Source organism: Neoarius graeffei, chromosome 18, assembly GCF_027579695.1.
Source record: "Neoarius graeffei isolate fNeoGra1 chromosome 18, fNeoGra1.pri, whole genome shotgun sequence".
NCBI classification, from domain to species: Eukaryota; Metazoa; Chordata; class Actinopteri; order Siluriformes; family Ariidae; genus Neoarius; species Neoarius graeffei.
The window spans coordinates 33042755-33062958 of NC_083586.1; the positions used below are offsets into that span (position 1 = coordinate 33042755).

The 20204-nt window shown below is 40.1% G+C and overlaps 1 protein-coding gene across 2 annotated transcripts in view; it reads right to left on the reverse strand.

Annotated features, from left to right (window-relative positions):
• Positions 1 to 10002: 10002 nt before the first annotated feature.
• LOC132866128 (fibroblast growth factor 14-like) overlaps positions 10003 to 20204 on the reverse strand; it is a 140351-nt gene continuing 130149 nt past the window's right edge. For both annotated transcript variants that reach the window (XM_060898713.1, XM_060898714.1), the window contains exons 4-5: positions 11026 to 11224; positions 10003 to 10684 (exon numbers count right to left, since the gene is read on the reverse strand). In XM_060898713.1, coding sequence (XP_060754696.1) covers positions 10548 to 10684; positions 11026 to 11224 — 336 coding nt within the window. In that variant the 3' untranslated portion in view covers positions 10003 to 10547. The remainder of the gene's footprint in view (positions 10685 to 11025; positions 11225 to 20204) is intronic.

Genomic DNA, 20204 nt, shown 5'->3' on the forward strand with positions numbered 1-20204 from the left:
GGCACTGGATGTTGTTGGGATGTCTTGGCTGACATGCCTCTTCAACATTGTGTGGAGGTCAGGGACAGTGCCTCTGGATTGGCAGACTGGGGTGGTGGAAAGTGTATTCCAACTATAGGGGGATCACACTTCTCAGCCTCCCTGGGAAAGCCTATGCTGGGGTGCTGGAGAGGAGAGTCCAGTTGATAGTCGAACCTTGGATTCAGGAGGAGCGATGTGGTTTTCATCCTGGTCGTGAAACACTGGACCAGCTCTTTACCCTTGCAAGGGTACTGGAGGGTGCATGAGAGTTTGCCCAACTGGTCTACATGTGTTTTGTGGACCTGGAGAAGGCTTACGACCGTGTCCCTCATGGTGCCCTGTGGGAGGTGCTTTGGGAGTATGGGGTTCAGGACCCACTACTGCGGGCCATTCGGTCCCTGTATGACCGTTGCAGGAGTTTGGTTTGCATTGCCGGCAGTAAGTCGGACTCATCCCTGGTGCATGTTGGACTCCACCAGGGCTGCCCTTTGTCACCGGTTCTGTTCATAACTTTTATGGACAGAATTTCTAGGTGCAGCCAAGGGGCAGAGGGTGTCTGGTTTGGTGGCAGCAGGATCACGTCTCTGCTTTTTGCGGATGATATTGTCCTGTTGGCTTCATCAATCTGTGACTTACAGCATGCGCTGGGATGGTTTGCAGCCGAGTGCGAAGCAGCTGGGATGAGGATCAGCACCTCCAAGTCTGTGGCCATGGCACTCAGCCGGAAATGGGTGGAGTGCCTACTCCAGGTTGGGGGGGAGTTGCTACCTAAAGTGGAGGAGTTTAAGTATCTCAGGGTTTTGTTCACGAGTGAGGGTAAGGGGGAGCAGGAGTTGGACAGATGGATCGGGGCAGCATCAGCAGTGATGCGGACACTAAACCGGTCTGTGGTGGTCTAGAGAGAGCTGAGCCAAAAGGTAAAGGCAAAGCTGCTTGTGTTGCTTGACCTTAGTGCAGCATTTGACACCATTGATCATTCCGTTCTTCTGGATAGACTAGAAAATGTTGTGGGAGTTAAGGGAATGACCCTCTCCTGGCTCAGGTCTTATTTAACTGATTGCTATCAGTATGTTGATGTAAATGGTGATTTTTCTAGACATGCTGAGGTAAAGTTTGGTGTTCCACAAGGTTCTGTCTTGGGTCCACTGCTTTTTTCTTTATATATGTTACCTCTGGGTGATATTATTCATAAACATTGTATTAGTTTCCACTGCTATAGTAATGACACACAGTTGTATGTTTCTGCAAAACCTGATGAGAGACACCAGCTTAATAGAATTGAGGAATGTGTAAAGGACATTAGACACTGGATGCTTATTAACTTCCTTCTGCTTAACTCTGACAAGACTGAAGTACTTGTACTAGGACCACATGCAGCTAGAAGTAAGTTTTCTGATTACATAGCAACTCTGGATGGCCTTTCTGTTTCTTCATGTGCAGCAGTAAAAGACCTCGGGGTGATTATTGACCCCAGTCTTTCATTTGAAACTCACATTGATAACATTACCTGGATAGCTTTCTTTCATCTCAGAAATATTGCTAGGATAAGAACTTTAATGTCCCTACATGACGCAGAAAAACTAGTTCATGCTTTCGTTACCTCCAGGTTGGATTATTGTAATGCCTTACTGTCTGGATGTTCCAATAAGTGCACAAACAAGCTCCAGTTAGTTCAAAATGCAGCAGCAAGAGTCCTTACAAGAACTAGAAAATATGACCACATCACCCCTGTCTTATCCACACTGCATTGGCTCCCAATCAAATTTCGTATTGATTATAAAATACTACTATTGACCTTTAAAGCACTGAATGGTCTCGCACCACAGTACCTGAGCGAACTTCTGGTCCTTTATGACCCGCCACACCTACTTAGATCAAAAGGTGCAGGCTATCTGCTGATACCTCATATAGTGAAGGCTACATCAGGGGGCAGAGCCTTTTCTTACAAAGCCCCACAGTTATGGAACAGCCTTCCAAGTAGTGTTCGGGAATCAGACACAGTCTCAGCGTTTAAGTCTAGGCTGAAAACATATCTGTTTAGTCAAGCCTTTTGTTAATGGTGTTTATGAGGTAAAGGTGTAGATCTGGAGGGTCCTCAGACATAGAGTGTTTTGGTAAACTGGGATGTATGGATGCTGTCAGTCCCCCACTCGCTTGCTCACTTGAGTTTGTTGATGGTGTAGTGGCTGGCTTCTTTATGTCCTGGGGCTCCCTCATGCCTGTGTTACTTTCTAGCTCTCCCCTTTTAGTTATGCTGTCATAGTTAGTTTTGCCAGAGTCCCTGCTTGTACTCAGAGCAAAATGTATACTGTTCCTACTTATTCAGGTGACATTGGGCATACCTAACAACCTGTGTTTTCTCTTTTCTCTTCCCCCCCCCCAAATCTGTCCCTCTGAGTTACATGTCAATCCTGAGATCGAGATGTTGACCTCTTCTGCTCCTCGGACCTGCCTGATCCATCCTGATGCCCTATGTCTGGTTGGAGTCTCATCACATTGCTCCTGTGGAGGACGGCCCCATATGGACAGTTGAAAGTCACACTTGGAAGACGCTCTGGACACTTACAGTAATGCTTTTATGGCTGAGGACTACAGTTGACTTGCTAATTTTAGGACTGCAGTTGTCATGAACAGTTTTGCACTCAAGTTTCCATCAATGAAGAGACATAACATTAACGAAACTGACTTTATGTTAAAACTGTTAATGTTATAGTCATCTAGTCTGTTGTTGCCCAAATGAGGATGGGTTCCCTTTTGAGTTTGGTTCCTCTCGAGGTTTCTTCCTCATGTCGTCTGAGGGAGTGTTTCCTTGCCACTGTCGCCACAGGCTTGCTCATTGGCAGGGGCGGTTTTAGGAAATCTGAGGCTCTGGGCAAAGGACAATTTGGAGGCCCCCCTCAACCCATACATCTGTAATAATAATGAGATGATGAATCATACGTACTGACGAACAATATTTATTGTGAACACATGGAAATGATTGAAAAAACCCCAATAAAGATCACTGAATATCTGAATATAAGCTGTGTGTGTGTGTGTGTGTGTGTGTGTGTGTGTGTGTGTGTGTGTGAGTAGAGGAGAGTGTGTGTGTGTCTGCCTGTCTGTCTATGTGCGCTGCTGTCGGTGTGCCCATCTATCAGTCTCATGGGTGGTGGTGGCTACAGTGGATGAGACCTGCACAGAAAGACAGGGAGAGAGAAAAAACAAACATGGATTAATATACAGTGTAAGATTTAAATAAATGAAATTATTAGTTATTAATTATTATAATTTTACTTACTGTGTGCTTAAAACTTGATTTTTCTTGCTTTAGCATTGACAAATGCAGTGATGACATCTTCCATGTCCAGTTTCCTTCTCATGGCTTGCTCAATGGATATTACCGCCAGATCTGACAGTCTCTCCTGACACATGGTGGACCTGAGATATGTCTTGATTAATTTCAAGGCAAAAAAACTCCTTTCCCCAGAAGCCACTGTGACAGGAAGTGTGAGGAGTACTCGAAGTGCAATACTTAGATTTGGGTAACAATCCAGCAGGTTTTCTCTGAATATATAGTTAAGCATGTCTGTTGGAGAGGAAATGCAATCAGGGAAGCCTTTAACTGCAGCCGTTATCTTGTGTGGAAGAAGGTTGTTAATTTCGGTAGCTTTTCAACAAACTGCTCGCTATCCTTTTTCCTCTTCCTTTTCTCACTGCCACTTAGAAATCGTTTCATTCTGATTTGACTTTAACAAAACATTTTACGAGGGCTCTGCAGCTAGAGCTAGATGGTGCTGGTGCATGTATTCAGCCCGCTCGCGTCGTTGCCTAGGTTACTTCAGACACTACGGCTCTGAGAAAGAGCGAAGCCGGATAGCTGTGCGTGACATCACGTCACATACTGGTGGTTTTGCTTGTGAATCTAGCTGTAGGATTACACGTGAATCATGCTTTATTGCTTTTATTATTTTTGTAGCAATGTGGTTCATGTCGAGTGGAAAATATGTATAATCACAATGAATTATTACATAGTAAATGATGATGTATAACATGCAGGAAAACAGGAATACCGTAACGTGATGACGAGGCCCCTGATTGGACGAGGCTCAGGGCAATTGCCTGACTTTGCCCAATGGAAAGACCGCCTATGCTCATTGGGGATAGATTAGGGATAAAATTAGCTCATGTTTTAAGTCATTCAAATTCTGTAAAGCTGCTTTGCGACAATGTTTATTGTTAAAAGCGCTATACAAATAAACTTGACTTGATATAGGGAAGGTGATTGCTGGTAAATTAGAGACAGGTGTTGAGGTTAGAATTCTGGTGATGAGGGGCACTGTGGCACTTGGGGAGTGTAGTCTGGAGCGGCCATGTTAGGAGGCTGCTCTGAACTCAGGTTTTCAGTGTTGTTACTGACAATCAGCATACAAAATGTTCTCTTTAACATTTTTTTTTTCAAAAAGGAATGCTTGGATATTTAAAATTAGTTGTTTTTTCCTACTGCCATAGTAATGCACTCATTCATTCATTAATCTTCAGTAGCCCCTCCTTCTGGTGAAGGATGTAGTGCATCACCACCAAACCTGGAAACACAGAGTGCAAGTCAAACCTACACTCTGGATGGGAAGTCAGTTCACTGCAGACTACTGACAAAAATTCAAGAAAAATGTTTTAAAAACACAACTATTCCATAGTACAATATTATTTCAAATTGCTTTAAATAAAAAAGGTGATAAATTGTAAAAAATCAATAACTTCATTAAAACATCAAATAATATAAAAAAACTAGAAATTTGATTTGATTACTACAAATTGTTTAAAAAAAATATACAGATACGCTATATGGCCAAAAGTATGTGGACACCTGACCATTACACCCATACAGTGGTGCTTGAAAGTTTGTGAACCCTTTAGAATTTTCTATATTTCTGCATAAATATGACCTAAACCTTCATCAGATTTTCACACAAGTCCTAAAAGCAGATAAAGAGAACCCAGTTAAACAAATGAGACAAAAATATTATACTTGGTCATTTATTTATTTATTGAGGAAAATGATCCAATATTACATATCTGTGAGTGACAAAAATATGTGAACCTTTGCTTTCAGTATCTGGTGTGACCCACTTGTGCAGCAATAACTGCAACTAAACATTTCCAGTAACTGTTGATCAGTCCTGCACACTGGCTTGGAGGAATTTTAGCCCATTCCTCCATACAGAACAGCTTCAGCTCTGGGATGTTAGTGGGTTTCCTCACATGAACTGCTCGCTTCAGGTCCTTCCACAACATTTCAATTGGATTAAGGTCAGGACTTTGACTTGGCCATTCCAAAACATTAATTTTATTCTTCTTTAACCATTCCTTAGTAGAACAACTTGTGTACTTAGCGTCATTGTCTTGCTGCATGACCAACCTTCTCTTGAGATTCAGTTCATGGACAGATGTCCTGACATTTTCCTTTAGAATTCAGAATTCATTGTTCTATCAATGATGGAAGCCATCCTGGCCCAGATGCAGCAAAACAGGCCCAAACCATGATACTACCACCACCATGTTTCACAGATGGGATAAGGTTCTTGTGCTGGAATGCAGTGTTTTCCTTTCTTCAAACATAACACTTCTCATTTAAACCAAAAAGTTATATTTTGGTCTCATCCATCCACAAAACATTTTTCCAGTTGTCTTCTGACTTGTCTATGTGATCTTTTGCAAACTGCAAATGAGCAGCAATGTTCTTTTTGGAGAGCAGTGGCTTTCTCCTTGCAACCCTGCCATGCACACCATTGTTGTTCAGTGTTCTCCTGATGGTGGACTCATGAACATTAGCCAATGTGAGAGAGGCCTTCAGTTGCTTAGAAGTTACCCTGGGGTCCTTTGTGACCTCGCTGACTATTACACGCCTTGCTCCTGAAGTGATCTTTGTTGGTCGACCACTCCTGGGGAGGGTAACAATGGTCTTGAATTTCCTCCATTTGTACACAATCTGTCTGACTGTGGATTGGTGGAGTCCAGACTCTTTAGAGATGGTTTTGTAATCTTTTCCAGCCTGATGAGCATCAACAATGCTTTTTTTGAGGTCTTCAGAAATCTCCTTTGTTCATGCCATGATACACTTCCACAAACATGTGTTGTGAAAATCAGACTTTGATAGATCCCTGCTCTTTAAATATAACAGGGTGCCCACTCACATCTGATTGTCATCCCATTGATTGGAAACACCTGACTCTAATTTCACCTTCAAATTAACTGCTAATCCTAGTGGTTCACATACTTTTGCCACTCACAGATGTGTAATATTGGATAATTTTCCTCAATTAATAAATGACCAAGTATAATATTTTTGTCTCATTTGTTTAACTGGGTTCTCTTGATCTACTGTTAGGACTTACTGTATGTGAATATCTGATGATGTTTTAGGTCATATTTATGCAGAAATATAGAAAATTTTAAAGGGTTCACAAACTTTCAAGCACCACTGTATGTGGGCCTTCCCCTATCTGTTGCCACACAGTTGGAAGTACACAACTGTATTGAATGCCTTTGTGTGCTGTAGCATTATAATTTGCCTTCACTGGAACTATGGGGCTGAGCCCAATCTGTTCCAGTATGACAATACCGCTGTGCACAAAGCGAAGTCCATGGAGACATGGTTTTCTAATATTGGAGTGGAAGAACTTGAGCATCCTGCACAGGGCCCTGACCCCAACCCTACTGCTCACCTTAGGAATTAATTGGAACAATGACTGCGGCCAAGGAGAGTATACCAGAAAGCAGATTTAATAACCTCTGAGGCTAAACCTGAACTCTGAGTTGATGAACTCTGAAATGGGAAACTCTATGTTTTTGGTTCCAGAACAGCTGATCTGAGTTAGTTCAATCAACTATGAGTATTTTCATGCTGAGTTACATGCATGCCTGACGAATATAAAAAGCCATCATCAATGGCGCGCTGATACTACGATTCACCATGGCAACCGGTGAGAAAAAAGGTCATCCTACTTTCACGTTTCTCAGTGTGGTGTGCGTGGACTGCCTGTCAGGGGTGCACAAGACAAAAAATTTTAATGGCGGAAATTAAAAGATAAAATTACAAAAAATAAAACCTATGATAAACTGTTTAAAGTAAAGTTTTGTTTTTTAAATTGCATGCATTTAAAATATCCTAAAAATTCAATATATTGTAGTCTAATGGACTGTTGGGACCGTTGAGAACATTTCCTTCTTCTGTATACTGTGTATATGGAAGAATGACAAAGTTGAGTTGAGTTTAATCATTAGACTACAGCAAATATAAACTTTATAATATTTTAGACTGATTACATAGCATATCTAATTGGGGTCTCAAAATTTTCTCCCAACGTAAGGCTATGTGAATTAATTTGGCTTCAACATCAATTAGGCTCGAGTGGAAATGACATTACATGTCCAACAGCTGCTTTGGGCTCATCAGGCTGGAGGAGATAGTGATAAACTCAGGTTTTGAGAAAACCTGCCAGTGAACAGGTTAGGCTCACAGAGTCAGTTACCATGGCAACTTACTCAGAGTTTGAGTTACCTTTCTTTCTGGAACAGAAAACCCAGAGTTTCCCTCATCTCGAGGCTAACAAAATCAGGATTTTCACTAAATCTGCTTTCTGGAATACCCCCCACCCACCCCCCGGCCTTCTCATCCATCCTCACTAATAAGCAATTCCCCACAGTCACATTCCAAAATCTAGTGAAAAGACTTCTTAGAATAGTGGAGGTTATTATAGCAGCAAACAGGGGACTGAACCTGGAATGGGATGTTCAGAAAGCACATATTGGTGTGATGGTCAGGTGTCCACAATCTTTTGTCCATGTAGTGTTAGCTGACAAATACAAAGAATAAAACAACCTAAGTTGTCTTCATAAGGTGCTTGATTAAATCAATCTGATTATATTCCCATCATCAATGTTCTAGTATCCATGTAATCAGAAATCAGTAAAAATTTGTAGGACAGGTTTCTTAAAAACTTTGTGAACTCATATAAATGTTTTATTCAATATGTTATCTCTGTGTATACAATGGATTGACAAACTGTACACTGCAGACTCTTTTTGCATATATGTACTCTATGTAAAGTTTAGTGGTACATATCAACATTGTCTTGATACATGTAGCCTACAACATGCAGGTCTTCAGTCTTCCCCCTTTTTTACCATGCAACAGATAAAACATATGGTGAATCTAGGAAGAAAACATGAAAAAAGGAAAGCGATCAAGGGAGGAAAAACAGATATCGTCCTGCCATTAATATTCTCAACATACGTATATAAAGGACAAACAAAGAAAAGTTACCTTGAAGATTAAAAGTCAATGTAAAATGAATTTCCAGGGCACCATGGGAACATACAAGTACAAATGGGGGGAAAATGTGAGTGAAATGGATAAGGTACATTACAGGAAGCTATATCAATGAACCACAAAGATTGTACATATTGTAATTTTACAAAAATAAATCCAGTCTTCTATGGAACCAGTTAAAACTGGTCAGCAGGGCAAAATATACAGTTTGGGAGCACAGAAGAAATAAAGCACACTTTAGAGGTGTACAGGTAAAGGACTTTCAAATGAAAACCAAAAGTTAGACTGAAATAGTGCAATTTTCAGTCTTTTTTTCTGGGTGACAATGAGAAAATATTTTACTTTTTTGGATAATCTAAGAGATTGCATTAATAAAACAGTTGATAAACTAATGCAAAAGGAACATATGGTTGGTTATTCTTGTTTGTGTTTAGAAATACCAGTCTTGTTGGAAATCATTTAACATTAGCATGGCATCATCCATAAATATATACATATATAACAATTATCATAAACCAAATAAATAAATAAATAAATAAACAGTGGGAAGGCATTTGCAGTCTTCTTGACAAACATGTATCTAATGAAGATGCAATACAATTAAATATTATACATGTATATAATACTATATTTGTTTTTGAATAAAAAACCTTTCATTTATGGCAGATTACAACATATTTGCAGTCTATTTGTTTTAATTAATTATGAATAATGTTCAATGTCTAAGTCTTATAAACAGCATTTACTGATGCACAGTGATATTTCCATATCCTTTTGTATTAAACTCTATAAGAAAAACCTCATCAGTGGAAAAGATAAACAAAATAACACTTAGTCAAAGATGGTACTTTTCCATTATGGTATGTGGTTACCCCTTTCATGACTGGAATGATAAATTAATTGCTAATGAAAAACATTGTGTATTCAGGCATGATTTTAATATAAAAACATAGCATGATGATAATAAACAAAGCATTTCATTTCCAGCTAGGTACCGAGAGCATACCACTTTTGTAAGATCCCATATGAACTTTTCTACTATAAATGGCAAGGGGAATAACAATATGTCTGACCATTTTCTGCAGCCATGACCTGTGTGACAGCATCAACATACACTCATCCATCATCATTCACATCATCATTCATGAACAGTTGCTGTCACTGGCCATGGACTTCAGGGCTTGCTTGTACTAAAGTCAGCTTAGGAAAAACATAGAGGCCGATAGCTATGTTGACTTCAGACAACAAAATTCCTTTTAACAAAGCTGTTATCTGAGAGTCATATAAGTTAGCTGAGGCATATTGAGGGTATTTGTGATATGTATACTCCTTGAGGGATTATGTCCACCCTGAAACCCTAGAGGCATGATTATCAATGTCATATCATAAATGTTCACAGATTAAAACCTAGTGCAATTCAGTGTCATTCTGTCAGGCATTCTTATGAGCAATAATAACTAAAAGGAAGAAATTAAACCAAATAACAGTTCTTTAAATAATTTGGCAGCTCTCCACTGTCTCTACCATTTTACTGTATCTTAAACACATCTATCTTACATAACATAGCAAGTTTCTTCATATTGTCCCTATTTCATTTATGTGCACCAATCCTGATAGTCTACATGGAAAACGGTTACAGAAAACAACCATCACAAGAAATGAGAAAAAAAAAAAAAAGACAGCAAAAATAACAGATTTAATTTACATCTGTATGGCTATCAATCAAGACAAATGCTGGTGCACTGTGGTATTCTGCAAAACCACAATAACATGAATGGTCCAACTAAAAAACTGTGGATAGCTGTCAGCAGGCAAAACTAACAGACAAGGCAGATGAAAATATGGCATTTTCACAGAGGATTATCACAGAAAAAAGGTAGAACTGAAAGAAAAGGGACTTGAAAAGGGACTGAAAAGACATATGGTACCATATCACATAGGACATTCCAATGACAGTTTCTTAATGCTGAGCATTCAGTGGTCCCCCCTCCTCAGCCATCTCCTCTACGGTCTGAGTCTTTTTGAGCAATAAACCCTTGTCCTTTGATCACAATCACCCCTTTATTAATTTGTTCCAGTGAATAAACACTACAGGAGGGAGACTTTTCTTCTTTAATCCTTTCACAAGCCAAAGACACAAACGTGTGTGTGTGTTTTTTTTTTTAAGTAGCACATGTGGAGAGTCCCTCAGAAGGGGAGGGGAAGGGAAATAGGGCTATGTCTCCTTCTCAGGCTTGCTAACAGGCTTGCCACCATTCATGACCACTGGCTCTGTGCTTTTACTGGCAGGAACTCCAGCCTTTGGGACTGCTTCACCAACGTCATGCAAGGAGGGCTCACGATACATGGCAACTAGAGATGAGAGAACAACATTGGGCAGAGAATGTTGAAAAGAGAAAAGCAGTGCACAGGTGTGTGGAACTGAGCTTCAAAGTATCAAAAACTATGTCTAAGATGATGATTACTAATCACTTAACATGTTCATTTACATACAGTTACTTCCAATGCTGTTAAAATAACAATTTAGAGTTTAGATCATTATACTGTATCGCATCAATTTTATTTTAGATTCATGCTTACAGTATATAATTGCTTTTTGAAAATTGTTAAAACTTTAAGCAGTCATAAGGAACTCACAAACCTAGGCCAAAGCAATAAACAGACTATTAAGAGCAACTAAAACATAAATTTACCTTCTATGGGCTTGGGTAGAAAGTGAGCAGCTGGTTTTGTCTTTTTTACCCGGTTCCCCTTCATAGGCTGTCCCTCTTTATTTAGGCCCAGGAACCAGGCCCGACCTGACCCCTGCTGTCTGTAGAGCATGGATGAATAAATGACGTAGTAGTTCTCAAAAACCGACTCTTTGAACTTGCATTCTGGTGTGAAAAGTTCCTGCAAGACAAAGTAGAAGATATTCAGAATACAATGTAACTTTGTTAAAATTTTTCTATTTGCGACAATTCAACTGGATTATTCACAAAATGGAGGGTCTACTGGTAATTAAATTTGACTGGACTTCTAATCTTGAAAACATTTTGCCAGTCAGTGGGGTCTCCAAAACAGGTCTCCACATGTCACTTTGTCTTGTCACTACTGAACAATTTAATCACATAGATGACTATAAACTTTCATGGATATCTGACAGGGCAACACATACCTCTTTACAAGTTGCCTTAAAAGCACTTGCTCAAAGAAGAGGATATTCTGAGCATGTACAGTAGGGGAGAGCGGGGTAAGATGAGCCAGGGGGTAAGATGAGCCACCCCCTGTTTCTAAGAAACAGTAAACAAATGTGACCGTGTGACCACATTCAAAGGGGGGCGGGACCATTTACTTACACTTGTGGAGAGGAGCACCACATGTCAAACTAGGTGAGGAAGATATTTATAAAAATGTGTTTTTGTGCTTTCTAAGTCAATTCCATGTTTGTCCACAGTGAAGATGATTTAGAGAAGACAAAAGTAGAATAATATTTAGACACATTAGGGTTAAGTTAGTGGCTTTCTAAGCTATGATATGAATGCTAATAAAAATAATTTTGATTAGCCTAATCCCCTTTATTAGCATTTTTCTACAAAATGGTGGCCACGGGGTAAGATGAGCCATTAGATATGGGGCAAGTTGAGCCACTGGCTCAACTTACCCCATTGGTGGCTGAGCTTACCCAATATGGATGACACTTAAGTTTTCACATTTACTGGTCATATATGACAACAACAACAACAACAAATAAACAAATAAATAATATGTTAATATAAATAATGTGTTTAAAAGGTTTTTAATAAATAAAATAATGCCCTTTGTTATTACAGGTGTGCATGATGCCACACTCATACAAAAGAAAAACAGACAGGGCCGCACAATCCCGTGCAGTTTTGGAGAGAGCCGCAGAGGAAGTCAGGAAAGGCAGGCCTATTCGGGCTGTGGCGAGGGATATGCATTTGGACAGGATGACTCTGACTAGGTTCATTGAAAAGATAAAGAATGGAGAGGTAGAGACCAAGTTGGTGAAAGTGCATTACTTCATTGGCCAGATAATCAAATTGGATGTCTTCGAAATAGAGGCAAGATTTCTCAAAAGAAGCCGGTCATGCCATGGCTCTGCAAGAAAGCCAACCTTTGTCTTCAAAGAGAAAGATGAGGCTGTCCTGTCAAGACAGGATATTGTGAAAAAATTGCCCTGCCCCTTTACTGTTGGTGGGACAGCACGGAGGGAGAGGCAAATGGTGTTCCCTTGCAATTTGAATGCTTGGAACATTGAATAATGATGAAATGATTGAATGATTGATGGAATGATTGCTGCATGTTTTAGCAATGTTTTAACCTACTGAAAGAAATAAGATTTTTTGGCACTGCTCTACTGTTTTAGTAATTTCTATAATATAGTATATCTCTCATTCCCTCTCTAACCATCCCTCTTTCTATCTATCTATGCATATCTCTCTCTCTGTCCATCTATCTATCCCTCCCTATCCCATCTCGTTCTATCACCTCTCTCTTCATCTCCCCTTCTCTATGCAACGGCCCTATCCCCCACTTGATTGACTTGACTTGATTCATTGATTGCACTTCAAATAATAAAAGTTGTTCACTTTGTTAACCTAACATGTTTTGTGTTGGCTCAATTTACCCCACACAGTGGTTCATCTTACCCCGTGCATGGGGTAAGTTGAGCCACTTGACATTTTTTTTTCAAGAGGTAATATCACTCTAACCATAAGAGCTTATCAATTATTTTTTGCTCAGATAGTAACAGTACACTTTGAAATTTGGTATGGTGTGTAGACTGGAAGCAAAAATGGCTTTAAAATGTAGTTATGATGAAAAATGTAAAAAGTGGCTCATCTTACCCCGCTCTCCCCTACTATACTTGCCAATTAATGCATATACAGTACCAATCAAAGGTTTGGACACACCCACTCATTCATAGATTTTTCTCTATTTTGACTATTTTCTACATTGTAGAACAATACTGAGGACATCAAAACTATGAAATAACATCTGGAACATATATGGAATTATGTGGTGAATTTAAAAAAAGTGTTAAAAAACAAAATATATTTAATATTTTAGATTCTTCAAAGTAGCCACCATTTACCTTGATGGCACTTTACACACTACTGGCATTATCTTAACCAGCTTCATGTGGTAGTCACCTAGAATGCTTTTCAATTAACAGGTGTGCCTTGTCAAAAGATAATGAGTGGAATTTCTTGCCTTCTTAATGTGTTTGAGATCAAACAATAAATAGTAAATAATAAAAATTGAATAAATAGCCCTATTCCACAACTGTAGTAATCCATATTATGTCAAGAACTGTTCAACTAAGTAAAGAGAAACGACAATCCATCCAAATACATGACTGGTGCTGTATAGTGGGGAGTAATTAAGCCTTTCCCCTTTTTCCTTAAACAGCTATACTGTTGCATGAGAACGAGAGAGAGAGAGAGAGAGAGAGAGAGAGAGATGTGATGCCTACATTAAAATTCTTGTAAAAATGTTGTCACCTATGAAGACAGGTATTACTCCTGAAATGTTTCCAAGGTAACACGATCAGGTTCAACAAAGGCACCAAGCAATTTGGGGAAGTAGCCTTCAAATATAGTTGCACCTATACATCATTGGAATGAAAGCCTCAGCAGGTTGGAACATGCTTCACGGCACAATATTTCCAAATCCTTTGCAGAAAGCAATCAACGAACACACACACACACACACACACACACAGAGAGAGAGAGAGAGAGAGAGAGAGAGAAGAGCTATCTACTAATATCACACCTTGACCTTGATGTGAAATGCTGTTCAAAATATTGGGCAATCATCATTTTGAGGCTTATCCTATAAAATACATTTCAGGGACTTGTGTGCAGTAGATTCTTTAATGATAAAGTTAATCAACAACTGGTGAAATTTCTTTTCATCTTGACCATGCAAAAAAGAAAGGGGGAAAAACAGTATTTATTTCTGCCTAAAACGACAGCTGTATCTGCACGAGACTTTGCTGAACATGTGAGTCATTATGGACAAATTATTTTGATGGAGGGTCAAAGCAAAACACAAATATTTGGACATTTTGCAGCAGTTACTATATAGTCTGTGCAGTTCAGTAACTGCACAGTTACTGAATGGGTTTAGCTGCCATTTATTTCATTGCATCACTGCTAGAATGTTACTTAACTGAGGACACTGTGGGTGGTAGAAATGGGCAACTGGACTTGCTTGAAGATTCTTGAAAACGTTTCACCTCTCGTCCAAAAGGCTTCCTCAGTTCTGTCTGACTAATAGGGAGTATCAGATATTTATCCTCTCCTGGCTCAGAATCAGAATCAGAATTCTGATGACCAGCTCATCTAAGGAGTCATTGACTACGTTTACATGCACATCCAAATCGAGCTGCTGTCCGTAATCGAGCTGAAGGTCCCAGCAGAGGTGCCAGAGAAATCCAATCGTACATGCACACAATGAAATCGGGCTATTGTGTGAGGTGCATTGTGCACCCGAGCCACAGGTGGCGCTACACGCCCCATCGTGTTGATACACTTCCGGTTGTCGTCATGAAGAAGAGCTATTCAAGAGTGTAAACAAAGTTATCAGTTCCATGTTCTCCATTGCGCGTTTTTCTCCCGTTCATGAATTTTAATATATTCAACTCCTTAAGCTGAATGAGCATGAACTCTGTCTCCTCATTGCTCCAGAAGTGCACGTTTCTGCTTGCCTGTGGCAGTGGGGGCGTGATCAAGCGCCAGTCTGTGACAGGAGGGCGGAGCCAGGGAAGGTGAGTGGCAGAACGACGGTACACCTGACGGTAATTAACCTGTGTTTGTGTGTCTTCCCAGTAACCGCGTCCTATTTAAGGAGGCAGAGGGAGAGCAGAGGGGACAGCTCATCCCGGGACTAGAACACAGCGCGCGCGTGTGCATGTGTGTGCGCGCGCGCTTCTCTCAAGAATAAAAGTAGGCTGTTAAACTGAAAAGTCTGACAATAAAAAGCCTATTAGTACCAGAAGCTTTGTCCTGCCGTCCTCTGTGCTCCACCCACACTTCAGAGAGCTCTACATCGCCATTTTCTCTTCTTCGTTTGTTCCTCCTGACCTCTTCTGCTGCTCGCTACTACTGTTGTCATGCCGACCGAGGCTGTTGTGTTTCCCGCTTGTGGTCTCGTCACTCGTCACTTCCGGAAGTAGCTCGACAACTAGCTCTATAGGGTATACATGCACAAAGTAGCTCGGCAGAAATTGCATAAACTAGGTCGTGTAGCTCGATTCCGAGAAATCAAGTTCGGTTCAATTTCAGCCGAATTAAGGTGTATACATGGCATTTTGAACTTCGATTTCAGTTGAGCAACGGCAGAAATTCGATTCTCTCTATGTGCATGTAAACGTAGTGACTGAGGCATCATGTTGGTGTGGGTCGCTGGAGGCTGGGTGTGAACGGCGAGTCATTAGGGTGATCAAAGGATTGCCCGTTACGGTGATCAATGGCAATCTGACTCTCTCTGTCCTCCTGTGAGTCCCCGAAAACTTTTCAAGAATCTTCAAGCAAGTCCAGTTGCCCATTTCTACTACCCACAGTTTACTATGACCTGGATGATTGAGAATCTTCACAGACATACTTAACTGAGGCTTTTTTAAATGCACATATATCCATAATCAAGGGTAGGCATTCATTTTGACCTGTCTCTGGGGGGCTCTACTTCTATTGTATTTGCCAACAGCAACTCATAGTTAAGCTCTGGCTCACGTGAAAATTATTTTAATACCTCTCGAATTCAAAATTCAACTACAGAATTTCACCAGAGGTCTACAGTATTTTTCCCTCAGATACAGGTGTATGATTTGCCATTGTAAGGCAAGGCAGGATAAGCTGACAATCTATACATTTGCTCAATCAAAGCAATACTAATGGAGAATATCACCTTTTGACTGAAAATTCCCAAGGGATATAGTTCTTCCCTCACCCAGTGAAGGGAGTAGGAGTGTTCTAACACTGCACAACATGACAGTGCTAATAACCCTGTGGAATTGTGGGTAAGGTAAACAAATAAAATAAGGAGAATGTTAGAAAGGCAGAGGGCCAAATTGAATGCAACTGTGTGGCATCATAAAAGTTTAAAGACTTAAAGGGCATTCTCTGCAGCTTTTTAATTTTTCAAAAGGGGAGTGATATACTTTTATGCATCAAAAACAGGGATGTTGGCAAGTCTTCAAAAGGGAGTTAGCTTCTGGCCTAGGCATCCCTAACACAAATGGTGAAGGACAATATAATAAAAATGCTTTCAGAGATACTGAGGAAACTCTCACCCATAGCCATGTAGTTCAAGTACATCAGTAGAAACTTGTCAATCAAAAAGAATTAGAAAATGCTTTAAATATTTATATATGTGCCATCATTACACATCTCTTGACTGATTGCACAGTATATTTCTGATTAATCAATAATAACTCATTTATTATTGGGTAAAATACTTATTATGGGGAAAAATATTAACCCTCTACTGCTTACATAATGACACTTTGAATGAAAAAAAATCAAAATATTTGTTTGTTTGTTGAAAATTTATAAGGTATTTTTGGGTACAGTGCTATATGGCAACACTTTACAACAATATAAATAGGTCTCATCTCATTATCTCTAGCCGCTTTATCCTTCTACAGGGTCGCAGGCAAGCTGGAGCCTATCCCAGCTGACTATGGGTGAAAGGCGGGGTACACCCTGGACAAGTCACCAGGTCATCACAGGGCTGACACATAGGCCAAGTTTACATTAGACTGTATCTGTCTCGTTTTCTTCGCAGGTGCACTGTCCGTTTACATTAAAACGCCTGGAAACGCCGGGAAACAGGAATCCGCCAGGGTCCATGTATTCAATCTAGATCGTGTCTGGTCCGGTGCTGTGTAAACATTGAGAATACGCGGATACGCGGATACGCTGTGCTGAGCTCTAGCTGGCGTCGTCATTGGACAACATCACTGTGACATCCACCTTCCTGATTCGCTGGCGTTGGTCATGTGACGCGACTGCTGAAAAACGGCGCGGACTTCCGCCTTGTATCACCTTTCATTAAAGAGTATAAAAGTATGAAAATACTGCAAATACTGATGCAAATACTGCCCATTGTGTAGTTATGATTGTCTTTAGGCTTGCCATCCTTCCACTTGCAAGTGGTAAGTGATATGCACTGAGATCACACACACAGCGACTCAGTCCCGAATCACTGCTCGTGCACTCCACTCGCGCACTCTGTGAGCTGCGCAGGGCCGGAGTGCGCACCCTCCAGAGGGCACTCGCTGTTCAGGGCGGAGCGATTTGGAGCGCAGGATGCCTGCGGAGCCGAGAGTATCCGTGTATTGGTGTTGCTGTGTGCACGCGAATCGTGTATTGATGTTGCTGTGTGCACGCTAATCGTTTTAAAAACATTAATCTGATGATCCACTGATACGGTCTAATGTAAACCCCACCATAGACACACAACCATTCACGGTCAATTTAGAGTCACCAGTTAACCTAACCTGCATGTCTTTGGACTGTGGGGGAAACCGGAGCACCTGGAGGAAACCCACGTGGACAACATGCAAACTCCGCACAGAAAGGCCCTTGTTGGCCATGGGGCTCGAACCCAGACCTTCTTGCTGTGAGACGACAGCGCTAACCACTACACCACCGTGCCGCCCATAAATAGGTCTCTCGAACACAGATATACACATTGCATTTGGAGTATTTAACATTTTGCCACTAGGGTTTTTGAATATGCCCTCGTTAAATGGAATTTTCTACTTTCAAACTGGTCTATGTTTACATTCTTTTAAAATCAGTCGACCATCTCATTGACATATAAAGGTTATATTTAGGGGTAGTAATTTATGCATATTCTGAGCATCTACATAGCTGACTCTCCTCACTATTGTCTTTAGGAATCCTTTTACCATCCTGTTTATTCTCCAGCTACGGAACATTTCTATGTCCATGAAAAAGTATTACTGAACAACAACATCAACAAAGTTTCTGAACAAAAATTTGCAGAGCTCTTCAAAATAATGTTCAGTGCAGGAAAGAGAGGGACTGGTTGAGATTAATATATCATGTGTCTTCATTCAAATACATAATTGCTACAACTAAGGTTGATCTATTATACAAATGTATTGCCATAAGGCAAAAAACTTGAATGAAGTACAGGGTTAAGTTATAACACCCCCCACCCCCATTTTATATATATATATATATTGTGTGTGTGTGTGTGTGTGTGTATATATATATATATATATATATATATATATATATATATATATATATATATATTGTGGTCAGAAGTTTACATACAGTGACATGAATTTCATTTTGGATATGAATGTCATGGCAATATTTGGGTTTTCAGTAATTTCTTTGACCTGTTCTTTTTCTATGGCAGAATGTACAGCATGCACCTTTTAATTAAAAAAAAAACACTTGAATTTGGTGCACAAGTTTTAATTTTCTTTGGGTTTTCTAAAGTCAACATAGGCTCCTCTCTACATTTCTCCTTTGAAAGGAAAAAGTGGAGTGTTTCTTTTCCATTAAAATATATATATTTATAATTGCTTTGAAAGGGTTTAAGGAGGATTGAAAAGGAGACTCCTCATATGCAGAATAAGCCCTTTGATAGTCCTCAGAAAACCAGCCTTCTTTTAAGGAGAAAAAGCCAACCTTACATCATCTGTATGCTGAAGAGTTGATCCATTGTCTTGACAATGCTTTAAAAGTCCAGTCACCTTTAGAGCCTGTTCAGATACAGACAGGTTTCATGTCTTACAGTAATGGCTCAGAGTAAGATTTGTTATTATATTATGAAATTAATATAGTGAATTTACATTATATGGTCAAACATACAGTTGTGGTGAGAAGTTTACATACAGTGACATGAATGTCATCTTGGATATGAATGTCATGGCAATATTTGGGCTTTCAGTAATTTCTTTTAACTGTTCTTTTTCTGTGGCAGAATGTACAGCATACATCTTTAATTAAAAAAAACAATGAATTTGGTGCACAAGTTTTAATTTTCTTTGAGTTTTCTGAAATCAACACAGGGTCAAAATTATACATATAGAGTCAAATATTTACATACGCTCACTTAGATTATTAATTCAGAGGTGCTGAAACTTCCAAAATGTCTCTTATCTTGCCAAGGCCGTTTACTTCCTGTTAGTGATCATGATTGACTACAGCTGGTAGCTTTTCTGTGCCTTCATAGAAAGGGTTTGTTTACAGCACTCATTGGATTGACCAACACACAGTAAAATGGGAAAGTCCAAGGAGCTCAATGCAGATCTGAGAAAGAGGATTGCAGATATACACAACTCCAGAATGTCTCTTGGAGCCATTTCTAAACAACTGCAAATTCCAAGATCAGTTCAAACAATTGTATCCAAGTTATTGTGAGGTGTAGTCACTTTGCCAAGCCACTTTGCTTCAAGAAAACCCAAACTGTCACCCCCAGCTGAAAGGAAATTGGTTTGGATGGTCAGGAACAACCTGGGAACCACCATGGCACAGCCCTGCCATGAACTGGAAGCCGATGGATCACTGCCTACAGTTCAGATCACCATGGACTAAGAGGCTGCTATCCAAGAAATAACTCCCTGCTCCAAAATTGACACCATCAAGCTTAACTAAAGTTTGAAGCTGACCACATGGACAAAGACAAAGCCTTCTGGAGGAAAGCTGTATGGTCAGATGAGACAAAGATTGAGCTGTTTGGCCACGATGACCACCATGTACAGAGGGACACTGTACCAGCTGGTGGTGGTGGTAGGATCATCATGCTCTGGGGCTGTTTTGCTGCCAGTGGAACTGGTTCACTGCGCAGAGTGGATGGAATAATAAAGAAGGAGGACTAC